The 15,091-nt window shown below is 39.3% G+C and overlaps 1 protein-coding gene across 2 annotated transcripts in view; it reads right to left on the reverse strand.

Moving 5' to 3' along the window:
* Positions 1–15,091, reverse strand: part of LOC132846162 (cingulin) — a 34,957-nt gene that overhangs the window by 13,138 nt on the left and 6,728 nt on the right. For both annotated transcript variants that reach the window (XM_060870750.1, XM_060870749.1), the window contains exons 2-9: positions 12,173–12,445; positions 11,229–11,829; positions 9,596–9,699; positions 9,301–9,370; positions 5,932–6,047; positions 5,686–5,818; positions 4,693–4,905; positions 4,295–4,443 (exon numbers count right to left, since the gene is read on the reverse strand). In XM_060870750.1, the coding sequence (XP_060726733.1) occupies positions 4,295–4,443; positions 4,693–4,905; positions 5,686–5,818; positions 5,932–6,047; positions 9,301–9,370; positions 9,596–9,699; positions 11,229–11,829; positions 12,173–12,444 (1,658 nt within the window). In that variant the 5' untranslated portion in view covers position 12,445. The remainder of the gene's footprint in view (positions 1–4,294; positions 4,444–4,692; positions 4,906–5,685; positions 5,819–5,931; positions 6,048–9,300; positions 9,371–9,595; positions 9,700–11,228; positions 11,830–12,172; positions 12,446–15,091) is intronic.

The raw sequence follows: 15,091 nt of genomic DNA on the forward strand, positions 1-15,091 counted from the left end.
TATGTGAGTGTGTGTGAGTATGTGAGTGTGCGAGTGTGTGTGTAAGTGTGTGTGTTCCTCGTCTGTGTGAGTGTGAGTGTCTGTCTGAGAGGGTGTGTGTGTGAGTGTGTGTGAGTGTCTGTGTGTGTGTGAGAGAGTGTGTGTGTGAGTATGTGAGTGTGCGAGTGTGAGTAATTGTGTGTGTGTAAATGTGTGTGCAAGTGTGTGTGTCCCTCATAAAGACCTTTCTGATTCTGGTTCTGATTCTTTTTTTACTGTTGGTGGCGCTAGAGGGTTTGAGCTAGACACACCAAAGATGCTACAGTAACTTCTAAGACTGGCCTCTACATGTGTGCCAAATTTCATAACTTTCCTACGTACGGTTCTATGGGCTGCCATTGACTTCAATGACGGACGGAATAATAATAATAATAATAATAATAATAATAATAATAATAAGAAGAAGAAAACTAACGATAACAATAGGTGTCTACGCCCCTTCGGGGCTTGACCCCTAATAACCAGAACAATCCCAGGTTTTTATTTAGCACAGTGGCTAGTTTAACAAAAAACCAGAAATCTGAGCACATTATTCCATCACAGTTCAGTAGTGAGGATTTTATGAGATTCTTCACTGATAAAATCGAAAGTATCAGGAATAAAATAGGTGACGCTCAACATATGAGAGCAACTAGCGTCCCGGTCTCACCTAAGGCTCTAGACACACAACTACATTACTTTGCAAGTACAGGTCAGGAAGAGTTAGATAAACTTATTACTACAGCTACATCAACAACTTGTTCACTAGACCCCATTCCAACTAAACTACTGAAAGAAGTGTTACATAAAGCTGGTGAGCCTCTTCTTAATATTATTAACTCCTCGTTATCTTTAGGTTACGTCCCTAAGTCTTTCAAGTTGGCAGTTATTAGGCCACTCATTAAGAAACCTAATTTAGATCCAAATGAACTATCAAATTACAGACCTATTTCACACCTTCCGTTTATGTCTAAAATACTAGAAAAGGTTGTGTCTGTTCAACTGAGCTCCTTCTTACAGGAGAACAATATCTTCGAAGAGTTTCAGTCAGGTTTCAGGCCCCACCATAGCACAGAAACTGCACTTGTGAAAGTCACAAATGACTTGTTCTTAGCTTTGGACAAAGACTATCTGTCACTATTAGTTCTACTTGACCTTAGTGCTGCATTCGACACTATAGATCACAACATTCTCCTAGATCGCTTACAAAATTACACAGGTATTCATGGACAGGCTTTAAGTTGGTTTAGATCCTACCTGTCTGATCGATACCATTTTGTAGAATTAAATAGTGTATCCTCAAGTTTACTACCAGTTAATCATGGGGTCCCTCAAGGATCAGTTCTAGGACCTCTGCTTTTCTCGATGTACATGCTTCCATTAGGGAACATTATTAGAAGACATGGGATTAGTTTCCATTGTTATGCTGACAACACACAGTTATATCTCTCATTAAAACCAGATGAAATAACTAAATTGTCAAAATTAACTCAATGCCTTAGAGCAGAGGTATTCAACTAAAATGTAACGAGGTCCAGTAAGAGAAAATTTCTTGAAGCAAAGGTCCGGAAAATCATAATGTCTAACTAGTTAGTGTGATATATATTTAAGTAGCCTGGTAGTTGTATCAACATCTGCAAGCAATCAATACCTGACTGCCAAATCAATATTTATTGTCATGTAACATAAAACTGAACAAGTATGATTGTAGATATGTATAACGTTCTCTCATTAAATAAATAAAAGTATGGCTACATTTCAAAATAAGAGAAAATAAATAAAATGTGAAAATTGTGTATGTTTAAATAAAGTGCTTAACTTTCCCTTTTATATCTCAGTGGGAGAACCGAGCTCTAGTTTGGCAGGATGTTAAACCTGGGCTTGAATCTCTCAGGGCTGCTCTCATACACATGTGGAGGTGCTCATTAGTGAGCCTGGAATGATATTTAGATTTGATTATGTTCATTGTAAGAAAGCTGCCTCGCAGTTGTATGTAGAGCCAAACATGGTCAGCATGTATAGGGCTACTTTCCTCAGACCTGGGAAAGCTGTCTCAAGTCTTCAGATTTGAGTGGATACGTTTGTTCAAAACCTTTGTTTTGTCTCAAAATTGGCGTTTCACATTGCCACTTTTAATAAGTGAAAAAAAAATGTAAAAAAAAAATAAAATAAAATTAAATGTCCACAACACTGTTTAACGCCCATATTTATTGAATTATTAAAAAGCAAGCAACGTTTCGACCCTACTGGGTCTTCTTCACTTTAGCAGTTTCTTTTGTCCAGCACCTGCCAGAAGGTGGGATGTGCCCACAATTACTTGTTTAACACTTTTAATAAGTGCCATGGTTTCTGAACATATGAGACACACTGGTTTAGTGCTCCCAGTGTGAAGTATGAACAGAAATTAATCTGTCCATTCTGGATCAAATGCTCTATCTTCGCTGTCCACTTTTCTTTTTTTGGAGAGCGCCATTTGTTCTTTATTCTTCCTTTCTCCGTCTCACTCGACTGTTTCTCTCCCTTTCTCCGTCTCACTCGACTGTTTCTCTCCCTTTGTTTTCTACATGTATCGCTATCGTTCTTTCATGTGTAACTTTACTCTATTTCTCTCTCATCTGTCTTGCACTGTTGAGTCGCAGTGTTTACTTCAGGAATGCATAGACTTGATTGGCATCATGTGGGATGGCTTAACTCGCATGCAATTGGTCTGTGCGTTTCCCTTACCACTACCGTAAAGATTGCAAAAGCTGCTCCGGTTAAAATAGAAGCGCCCCGTCAAGTTTTAAATCATAACCTTTTGTTTTGGGTGTAGGTCCGGGTCCGGATTGGACAGCTTCTGGGTCCGGACCCGGACCGCGGTCCGCCTGTTAGTGACCTATGCCTTAGAGAGATAAAAGACTGGATGAGCTGTAATTTTCTGTTGTTAAACTCTGATAAGACATAGTATATGACATAATATAAGACATAAGAAATACTACTTATAGGCCCAAAAACCAGTACACAGAAACTCTCACAATTTAACTTCCAATTAGAGGGATGTACTGTTACTTCTTAGCTCGACAGTGAATGACCTGGGTGTTATATTAGACAGCAACCTGTCTTTTGAAAATAATATTGCCCATACTACAAAAACAGCCTTCTTCCACCTTAGAAATATTGCCAAGCTGAGAAACATGCTGTCTGTATCTGATGCTGAGAAGCTAGTTCATGCTTTCATGACCTCTAGACTGGACTATTGTAATGCATTACTATGTGGTTGTCCTGCATCTTTAATAAATAGGCTACAGTTAGACAAAAATGCAGCTGCCAGAGTTCTCACTAGGACAAGAAAGTATGATCATAACCCCAATTTTATCATCTCTACACTGGCTACCTGTTAAGTTTAGAATCGATTACAAACTGCTGCTACTTACATACAAGGTTCTTAATGGTTTAGCTCCCACGTATCTAACTAGTCTTCTAACACATTACAATCCTTCACGCTCTCTGAGATCACAAAACTCAGGACTTCTGGTAGTTCCCAGAATATCTAAGTCTACTAAAGGCGGTAGAGCGTTTTCTTATTTAGCTCCCAAACTCTGGAATAGTCTTCCTGATGGTGTTCGGGGCTCAGACACACTTTCCCAGTTTAAATGTAGATTAAAAACTCATCTCTTTAGTCAGGCGTACACATAACACATGCCATTATATTGTGCACTAGTACACTAGACTTGCACATTTTTATGAACAGCCGATATGTTAATCCCTCTGCACTGCCCTTCTCTTTTTCTACCCATGCCGAGGCATCCAGACATTGTACCAGCTCCGATCGTCTTCCATGCGATTTTTTTGACCTCCGCTGAGATGAGGCCGACTCTGTGAGAATCCTGAGACATCTACAGATCTACCAGCTCCAGTTGGACTCTGTGATACTTGTATATTTGTAACCACACCATCTAGTGTCACCCATATGAGGATGGGTTCCCCTTGAGTCTGGTTCCTCTCAAGGTTTCTTCCTTTACCAATCTAAGGGAGTTTTTCCTTGCCACTGCTGCCTGAGTCACCTCAGACTTGCTCATTGGGGACAAATACATATACATACATACACACTGAACTATACTGTATATATCTTGAATTTTTATTATATTAATTCTTTATACTACTCCTTATGTTTATCTTTTGTTCTACATTTATGTTCTGTAAAGCTTCTTTGTGACAATGTCCATTGTAAAAAGCACTATACAAATAAACTTGAATTGAATTGAATATTTTTAAATAAATAAAAAGAAGCTCTCACTCTTGTTTGGTGTTGCGGAGCTCATCTCTGGTGGTCTGGAACTGCTCTCTCCAGTGGCTCCCTTCCTCTTTGCTTTCCTCCACCTGTTGCTGTAGGGAGCGCACTGTAGAGTTCACTCGCTGGCGCTCTGCTTCTATGCCTGCCTGAGACTGGAAAAAAGCGATAAAAGAAAATTCATTTAGTAACACATTCTCAGTGTTTAAATCATCTCTAATGGCAACTGATAACAGCACAGCTCTAAAATCATATTATACTATATTTACTGTACATGCAAATAGAGATGGAACATGTTTGTGATTTATTGTTTTAGTTTGATTAGAGTCAGACTTTAGGTCCTCAGGTCTGCTTAACTAATTGTATTTGTTTGTGTGGGTGTGTGTGTGCGCATGTGTGTGTACCTGTGAAACCTGCGCCATGCTGGCCCTTAGTTTCTCCATGTCTTGGCTGTATTGTTGTCGAAGCGTTTCCATCTCTCGGTCATGGGTGGACACCTCGTCCTTCAGGGCACCTTTCAGTGCAGTCAGCTCTCGCTCTCTCTGTCTCAGAGTGTCCTCCTGTCTCTGATGCAGCGCTGCCATTTCAGCCAGCTCACGGCGCAGCGCCAGCAACTCCTGAGCACCGTTTCAAAGTGATTAAAAGCAGTATTAAATTGCCCTTATGTTTTATCTGTACATGTAGAATACAAGTATGTGATTTATATGTACTGTAAATGCTTAATTTATATCATCACGGGACACTGTAGGTCTAAATGTATGTACAACATATTGCTTGCAAAATACACAGAGTATGGCTGCCTAGAACACTAATAAAAATAAAAATAAAAAACACCCAAGCCTAGAAAACACTTAGAAAATGCAACCAACTAAGTAGCAGTTTATGTTACATGTTAAGAGTCTTTAAGCTTGAATGGCTCATTTTCCTATTTGCTAACATTTTATGTAATATCCAGTAGGCATCTACAGTATGTAGGACTCGCTTCATTTCATTATTCCCAAACATTTCTTCTTCATTATTATTATTATTATTATTAATATTATTATTATTTATTATTATTATTATTATTATTATTATTATTAACAATAACAGTAGTAGTAGTAATAATAATAATAATAATAATAATAATAATATTATTATTATTATTATTATTATTATTATTATTATTATTATTATTATACTATTATTAGAAGTAGAAAAACTCAGAGAAGTACCAGTGTGTAAAGTTTTAATCTGAGGTCAAATTTAAATGGTCTCTGCTTGTGGTTTATTAATTTTGCTAAACTGAAGCTCAGGCACAAACCAGTTTTATCAGTGGAACTAGATGTAGTTGACGGTTGTAAAGTTGTCCTTATTCTTCAATGCAAGCATTCCAGACAGTAAAAACAAAGGCGTACCTCTTGCAGCATGTCACCGTCTGCTCTGTTGTCCGTCTCCCTCCTCAGCTCCTCCTGCATCCCTGCAAGCTGGTCATCTAGCTGTCTTACACGAGACTCCGCATTCTCCCTCTCCATACGCAACTGAATCATCCTGAGTCAGACAGAGAAACACAACAAACACATTGTTACTGATGCGTTTCACAGACCTTATTCTTGGCACCAAACCCAAAATGCTGTGAAAGTTGTGTGAGGTTTCGGTCTTACTCAGAATGGGCCTGATCTAATTCAGTCTTCTTCCTGATCAGCTGTTCCTGCAGATTAATATTTTCATCCAGACTCTGTTCCAGCTGTTCCTTAAGCACAAGTTCTGATTGGTTGATCTACAAACAAAGTCAGAGTAAATGTTAAAGTGTAAAGCCGCCATAGTCTTTGGACTTCTAATATACTGCAGACAGAAATATGTTCATTCGCACAGGCTGGTATGGGAAAACTTAAATAAAGAATGCGAGCGCATATTTTGTTCCTCAGGGATTTTTGGGATTTTGCGAGTGCAGAAATTAATGCAACATCAAACAGACGCTTCGGGTGAAGTCATCACAACAGACATTCAGCCACAGCCTTCATCAAATCCTGTCTCTAACATGAGTTCAGCTATTATAGAAAGAAATGACATGTGTGTCTTCACTGGTAATTGTTTAAAAGAAGAATCCTGTGCTTTCAATTTTGTGAGAATCTTTTTTTAATGTGATCTAAATCCTGGAGGGACTGGATATTCTACTTAGGGGATAGGAGTTCTTTTCAGACAGGAGGCAGGTGCTGTAACAAACAGGAAATTACAGGAAAAACAGGAATTAGCAAACATAGTAACTGAATATACTCAGCTTCTGTGTGCTCAACAATCCGTTCAGCATCAACATAGTGAGAGATTTCAGTTATGGCCTAATGGCAAAATAAAAAAGAAAGAAAAATAGGCCAAACCCAAAACCAGTACACTTTATTGATCCCCTTGTGGAAACGTAAGTTGCAGTAGCTCACAACACAATTTAAAGTAAAATCTAAAAACACATATACAGTTAAAAATATGGGAATTTAAAATCTTATGGAAATACACTGTTCGAATATGTGAGAGCAATGAATCAGACGACAGAAAAATCAGACTAAGTTATACAAGTTACTGCACTGAAAAAGTATTGCAGATAAATTGGTCAAACTATTAAACTTGTATAATAAAAGAGCCATGCAATCGATATCATGAACCAAGTATTTACTACTCAAAGAGAGGACTTTGTGGTGAATTGTGGCAGGTGGCAGTGTGGTTGTATTACTGCCACTGAACGTACTCCTCAGACTAACCAGTCAGTTGTTAAGTGGGTAGGAGGAGTTGTTTGGCATTGGTCAGTATCCCATCACAGGTACCTTCCACCTTCTCGGGTCCACAATCAGCTCCTATGTCTTAGTCACATTTAGTTGAAAAAATTTGTCATCAAATTATTTCTCGATTACTGTCCTAAGTCTCCCAGCCAGTTATTCTCTTCACAGTCACTAATACATTCCACTAGTGCAGAGTCATCAGAGATCTTCTGTAGATGGCAGGACTCTGTCTGAAACCTGTGGTGTCAACAGTAAAGAAGGAGGGAGAGAGAACTGTCCCCTGTGGGGTGCCTGATGGTGTCAAAAGCACTGGAGAAACCAAAGAACATGACTCTCACAGTGCTCGCTGGTTTATCCAGGTGAGCGTACATACAATGCTACAGCACTGTTTGAGGTGAGCCAGAGCATGGCTTAGAGGAGGGAGGGGCAAAGAGCTGTATGCAAGACCAAGGAGTTATTCTCTATTGTTGTGTGGCTCACATTCCGTGTGTACTATTTCCATGGAAACATGATTGTCATCTCGGGTGAATTTAATGAAAGCACTAGAATGTTTAGACTGCAATTTTCCAGTGACGCTGTGAATGAGGTCGCATGCTGACGTCGGGTTGGTGGAGGGTGGAATGTACACCACACAACAAGAACATGTGAAACCTCCTTTGCAGACAGTATGGCGCAGCCTCACAGCCAGCAAATTAGTATCCACGTAAACAGCAAACCTTTCTGCTTACCACTTATAATGCAGTCCCTGTCCGACCCGCACAATTAAAATCAGTTTGATGGTAAAATTAAGGACAGAGATATCTCTGTTTTGCCATGTCTCTTTAAAACACACACTGCTAAACTCATCCAATTTATTCGCCAGGGATCTCACAAGACGACTGAAGGAATATATAGCTTTATTTCCCTTTGTACCTCTGCCTTCCGTTGTCTTGTCCTCCTTCCCCTACCCCTTTCCCCCCCGAGACTTCCTTCGGTGTTGGAAGGTGATCAGCTGGTCCTGACTGTAAACAAGGGATGTATGGTGTTCTTTTCCCCAAGCAATACATTTTTAAAAATTAGTGCTTCAATAACCAAAATAATAATTAAAACTCCTCCTAATGTCTCTCGTCACTTATGTAAGATAAAAAAAAATTACAGAAAGCTATTATTTACAGAAAAGGTAAAAAGTTAGTGAGAGCAGCTCCAACAAGCATCAATGTCCAAATATTAAGCTTTTAAATGCAAGTGTATGCAACTTCTGAGCGCAGTACCCAAGCTGATCCGTCTGAGACGCATCACCTCTCTGAATCACTTGTGTGATTACAGTGTACTAAGGCGGCCACTGATTTATTGAGGCACAGCCAATTACTTCGCTACACAGCTGATTTACTTTAGACTCATCTATTAAAGTGCCAGACTAGATACACTGTGTTACTGTCAGTGAGGATAAACTGTCTGTGTTTAACAAAAAAAACCCTCTGTGATGTTCCAAATTAGTGGACACACAGATACGAGTTATCAAGGGCAGTGTGTGTTTTGAAGTGGCTATGTGCCAAGCTGTACTCGCTCTAAACAGGGCTCAGCTGTCTGATCTGCAGCCAGTTCATTCTAGCACAGGGAGAGAAGCCAACTCTCAGACAGCCATTACTGTAATGCTCACTTCAACACTGATGGGTTTCAGGAGACGTGTTCTGTGCCAACTTGAGAGAAAACGGTCCAAGTCATAAATCAGCTCTCACTCTTCAGGTCACTCAGAATGTGCACGGGAATTCAAACACTCTTCGAGTCTCCAAACATTCATATGATTACCAGGAGCAACAGAGCTACAGTTCTTTATTTTTGCATAAATAAGTTCTGCTTTTGCCTGGAGAACGCATTGTTTTGTAAAGTGAAAATGCAAATGTCTGTACTGACAAAATCACCTGATGAGATGTTCAGTTGTACACTATAGAAAATGATAACTTTCTAGAAACTGGAATTTTAAACAACACCTAAACTGATACTATATTGTACCGGTGTATGTTGAATATTGTAGTACGATTCAATTATGCGGTGGGGTTAATAATTAAGGGGGGGTGTAATAACAAAATCAGCCTTATTATGGTCCAAGTGTGTTGATGACATTTATATAATTTTTTGACATTTAAATAATCAGGAAGGAATAAAAGCACAATTGCCATTTTGTACGTCCACACACAGAGATATTCAAAAGGTACTCTACATTCAGTTACTTGCAGGGATGTGGTTAAAGTTACAGGGTGTAAACTGAAGCATGTGCCATACCTTGAGCCCCTGGATCTTATCGCAGATGAGTCGGACTCTGCGTTTGATTACAGCGTCGCTGTCGTTGCTCCTAGAGGCAACAGAACGGAGAGATCAAGTTTATAAATTCTAAAGGCAAACGTCAGAGTATCCTATATTACTATAGCACAAATAAAACAAAAACATTCAAGACTGAAAACAAACATGAATAAAAATGAATAAATGCTGAAAAATTTCACTTTTTGGTATGCATTTGTTTCATAGACAGACATGAATGATGTTTCATTATGTAATTTTATCAATGCTGCAGGTTTACCCCTGACGTAGAACACCATAGATTATCTGCTGGATCTGATCCTCCTCGCTGCTGAACTCTGACCCGGAGCTCTGACTTTGATCCCTCAAAAGATCAGGAGTCACCTGAAAACAGAAAGCAGAGACTACCTGTGTTATACAAGATTCAGAAGCATGCACGCACACTTACAAAAAAACGAAAAAGTATAACAACTAGTGCATCATACCTATCCTCATGCTCCGTTCATTTCTATCGTCACTTCGGGTTTGACTTATTGCTTAGTCTTTATTAACAAATGAATCTAATGCAAAAAAAAATCAAAAATCACCACCACCTTGAATCTTAATTTTTACGTTCATATCACTGCAAGACCACATTTAAACCACGCAGGTACATTAATTCGTCCCATAACGAGCTGTGTAAATCCTTCTTGAACTCGTCGTCCAACCCGTTACTCTCACCCTGCAATTTGAATACGGAGTCTGTCAGCAGACACCCGCGCAGTAAGCCAAGTCACATTTACTCGGTAGCACAGGGCCAGTCTGCTGGATCAGATTTCTGTGACCTGCTACAGTTACGTTCCAGCTACTTGCGAATGAGAGTGAAATAAAATGTTTCTACTGCATCCAGGGATTTCAATAAGAAAGCAGTCTAATTAAACCAGGCATTGTGCAGGCACAGATTTTAAATCAGGATACTTAGAGCACAAATACAAGTACTTCACGTATAAAGAATATGCAGAGCACAGATGCAAAAACTTCTAAGAAGAACAAACCAGCCTTATGAATCATTATTATAATGTTGGTAGAACATGATCATTAAAAAAAGGCTCAGTATAGACCAACTTATAGAAATAAACTGGGATATGTAAGTGTGTAATTGTCTATGGTGCAATCCTTTAAAAATACATGGGCTGTGTATGTATACACACGAGTAATTGTAATAATTCTATAAAACCACAAAATTCCTGAATCTAATTGATCAACTTTGGCTAAGAGAATGTAAAAAAAAAAATAAGTATACTGGTGGGTAAAGGGTCTGATAAATAGCTGCTCATGGCCAACTCTCTGCGCTACGGAGGCCAGAGAAGGGAGGTGAACTGCAGCTCTGTTGTATTTGCACCTCCCAATTCAAATGGCTATGGGAAAGATTGCAGATTTATTCCTTTGTGATTAAGTTTGTTTGTTTAAGTTTGACGCCTGAGATAGGCACAGGCTCCCCGTGACCCGAGGTAGTTCGGATAAGCAGTAGAAAATGAATGAATGAATGAATGAATGAATGTTTAAGTTTGTAGAAATTCAAAGCATGCGCCTTATAAGCTACACACGGTCACGTTCGTTGCGTTAACACACTTGTATTTTGGAATTGATTTATGTTGCTAGCATCGAGTACGAGTGATTATCCTACAGGTACTACTTACTGTATAAGGATCTCGAGTTCTAGGTATTAGAGATCGAGATACAGTGCACAGTGCAAATCCAGTGCGTTTTTCAGACATTCTATACTACTATCAATAATTACAGAATGGTTCCACAGTTTGAAGAAAACCCAGCTCAAATGTGCAGATGTTCCATACAGGCAATGGATCCATGCGAATTAAAAGAAATGAGAAGCTGATTTATAATCGATGGCTTTAGATAGACACACCACTTACATGAGCATCTACTGCTGTCCAATTATCATTTAAACCAGAGGAAGGCACAGCCGTCATCTTGGCCACAGATTCAGAGTTTCGGCTCGGTCTGTTGTATCCCGAAACGGATGAGGAAGTCGGAGGAGATGCGTATTCTTTTGGAGGCACCAACTGAGCAGGAGAAAGGACGGGAGTTACAGTGTTAGGCCCGTTTCTTGCTTTGACACCAGCAGTGCTTCCCCTAGAGGAGCCTCTGACACTGCCGACTTGTCCGACCGAACTGCTTCCTCCATTTTTGGTGCGTCTCTCCTGTGATGGATTAACAACGTCGGAAGAAGATTCGTAGTAACTGTTCCTTCCTCTCAGATTTTCCTGCTCTAAAGAGCCGTTCAGCCCTGCTTGGTGGGAGCCTCTCCACCGGTTCCTTTCAACCCCTGCACCCATCCCTCCTTCTAAGTTGTCGTAGCTCCCGGATCGGCCGTCTCCATTAGGACGCCTGAACTCTGTGTCGTTGTAGTCACTCTCTCGGTCCAGTAGAGAGCCGTGAGACTGAGCCCGTCGCAACACGCTGCCGTCTGAGGTGGGAAGATACTGGCTGTCCTCTATTTCATCCTCCCGCCTCCTATGGGGACAGAAATAATACAGTACAATAAGGAAAGGTTCTATTCAGCTTACAGTTAAAATAACATTTGTAGTTACATTTAATGTTGTAGAAGTCTGTAGAAGTGCTGTTAAAGAAAATAAGGGATTTCAAAAACACTGTGGTAAAATCTGTTTACTAAAGACTGCAGAGTTGTTGCTAAGAGTTGTTGCCTTTTTTCTTTATAAAAAAAAAAAAACAACAAAAGTTAGCATAACGTGCAGCTTCTTCACGATCAGCACCGTGCTCTTCATTAGCTTGGTTCACTTCATTAGCACAATATAGTGTAAAGTTACATGTTGTATGTTAAATGTGTTTGTGTTACCTGGGCAAGCTGCTGTAAGATGGGGTTCGGAGCTGCACTCCATAAGAATCTCCCTTCTTTCCATCCTTGAGCACTACATATGGCTGGCCCGCGATGCCCTGCACCCTGACAGCCACACCATAACGGGACGAGGATTTCCCCGAGCCGTCTCGACGTCCTCCTCCTCCACCTCCGCCTCCACCACCACCTCCTGTTTCATGCAGGTCGTTTATGAAGCGGATCTGAACCCCATAATCCACTGGGGTTTTTCTACCCGAGGCAGATGCAGACATGCTGGAAGAGACGGGGAAAAAGGTCTATCAATTAATCTCCAACCTGGAGAACTTTATAGGAAACCCACAAAGACACAAGACACACATGTGAAACTCGACCCAGACAGCAACATGAGCTCAGGATTGGATGGAGGACTTGGAGCTGTGAGACTGCAATGCTACCCATTACCTAGAACTCGATTAAAACTTTAAACAACTACAGAACAATAAAACTTTGTAATCTTGATAATCAATAGTAATAAGCATACTGTACAGTAGATAACTGACAAGAGTCCCCACCCATTGACTTTTGAGCTACTTCATCAATTCCTGCTGTGTGATAGCACATCCTGGGCTTTCTAGTGATGTCATGTGAAAGGCTGGGATGGCAACATTTTTTTTAAATGCTGTTTTTTTTTTTTTTTTTAACCCCATCATCATCAAATACATTCTTGTTTATTAAAGTGTCAGGAGAACAAAAGATTTAGATCTGAAAGCAGTTAAATTGTCTGTTTCTCAAAATATGAACCTTTTTATGAATGTCTTTTATAGTGGACACCAGGACCATCGTAATGTAATTAGGCCCTATTAATATTGTAGCAAACTGTTCTATGCATGCACACTATTCACTACGATCATTGATAAGTCATCCTTGAAGAGTGTCATTTATCAGTGAGACCTGAAGTTTTTCCAAGCGGCATCATGAAATATGGAAATTGGCTATTAAAAAAAAAAAACAAAAAAAAAAAAACAAACAAACAAACAAAAAGACACGTTTGTTCTTATAAGGGGCCCATAGAAGACCATATCATCCATAACATGGGAATTCAACTAGATCAAATGATTATTCCCATCAACTTTCATTTATTAGTGTCCCCCCATCATAATAGATTCACTTGTTGCTCTAATAGCCGAATTTGCTGACCAATAATCGCATCACTAATGTATTATTACTCTTTCTTCACTGAATGTGTCACACAAAGGTCAAGTAAAGCTGACGAGGAAGCAGCCATTCTTTCCAACAGTCTCTCTGCAAAATTGAGACATGGAAATGTGCCAAGCTGTAGTAATTATTGCTATTTAAAGCTATAATAACAACTGGTATGTAAATGACTGTAGGTGAGTCGCTTCAATTCTGTAGCTCGTTCTTTATGTACAAATGAGCTCAACGCAACCTACTAATAGTATAAAAACAGCAGAAATCAATCAGTTACAAACATTATCAGCAGAAAGACTGTTGGTTTGTTCATTCATTCATTCATTTTCTACCGCTTATCCGAACTACCTCGGGTCACGGGGAGCCTGTGCCTACTGTTGGTTTGTTGTAAAAGTATAAAAATAACTAGTGTTTGAGTAAATGGAGCTTTGAAGTGTTTTTTTATTATTATCATGGTTTGGCACGTCGGCTCTCTGTGTTACTGCAGTACACACACATGAAGGTTAAATACAACCTCAGCATTATATGTGAACTAAACATTAAAATGGCTCTAAATGAGTACTTGTACGGAGCCCGTATTTAGGCTTAGACAGTGAGTTTATCACTGCAACAGACCATATAATAATAATAGTTGTTTGTGCAGCAGGTGTTTAATTACACTTGTCGAATTCTACTTTAGCCAAAGTGGACCAATGTTCATGAAACATACATTACATTGCCATATTTTTTATGCTGATTTCTTAGCTGGCAGGGTTTTGTTTTTATTTTGGTTAGAAGTTAGGAGTGTCGTGCCACCTTCTTGTTGCAGGGGAACGATTACAAGAGCTTATTTTCTCATTCACCAGTTTTCATCAATAGTAATAATAGTCATAATAAGGACTCCAATGTGGAAGTAGCAAAGAGTGCAAACGTTCTTCTCACCATCTAATACCTATAGGCAGGGGTCCGAGTTTGGTGGAACTGTGGACGCGATTTTTTTAGGCCATGACTACATCATTACTTTCACACATATACAGTGGTGTCAAAAAGTGTTTGCTCCCTTCCTAAATATTTAATTTTTTTGCATGTTTGTCACACTTTAATGTTTCAGATAATCAAACAAATTTAAATATTAGTCAGTCAAAGATAACAAGTAAATACAACATGAAGTTTTTAAATGTTTTTATTATTTAGAGAAAACTAAATCCAAACCTACATGGCCCTGTGTGAAAAAGTGCTTGCCCCTAAACCTAATAACTGGTTGGGCCAACCTTAGCAATAAGAGGGCTTGTGTTGATGATCTGAAACAAAGTGTGACAAACAGGCAAAAAAAAAAAATAAATAAATAAATATTTAACAATTTTCCACACCACTGTAGAATAAATTTATTTAGCAACTTCTTCGTATTGCAGTCGCACCTTCCTGATCTCAAAAAACCAACTCCAACACGTCAAAATGGCTTTAGAGTTTCAGATATCAGCATATATGGCTTCAATTAGCAGAAATTATCTTTAGTGGAAATATATAATAGCACTGCATATATGGCGGCACTTCCTTAAACGTCAGAAACTCCGCGTTGATGTGACAGTGGTGAGATTAAAGTGCAATGGGTGTGTCGGTCTCTGACATTATAATCCATCAACATGTTGTCTTTGTTCAAGACTCCAGGGTGTGTGTGTGTGTCTGCATTGACTGGATTTGGCAGTTTTGACATGCCATGGCATCAGACTGAATGTGATTGTGTTACAGTAA

Source organism: Tachysurus vachellii, chromosome 5 (genome assembly GCF_030014155.1).
Source record: "Tachysurus vachellii isolate PV-2020 chromosome 5, HZAU_Pvac_v1, whole genome shotgun sequence".
NCBI lineage: Eukaryota > Metazoa > Chordata > Actinopteri > Siluriformes > Bagridae > Tachysurus > Tachysurus vachellii.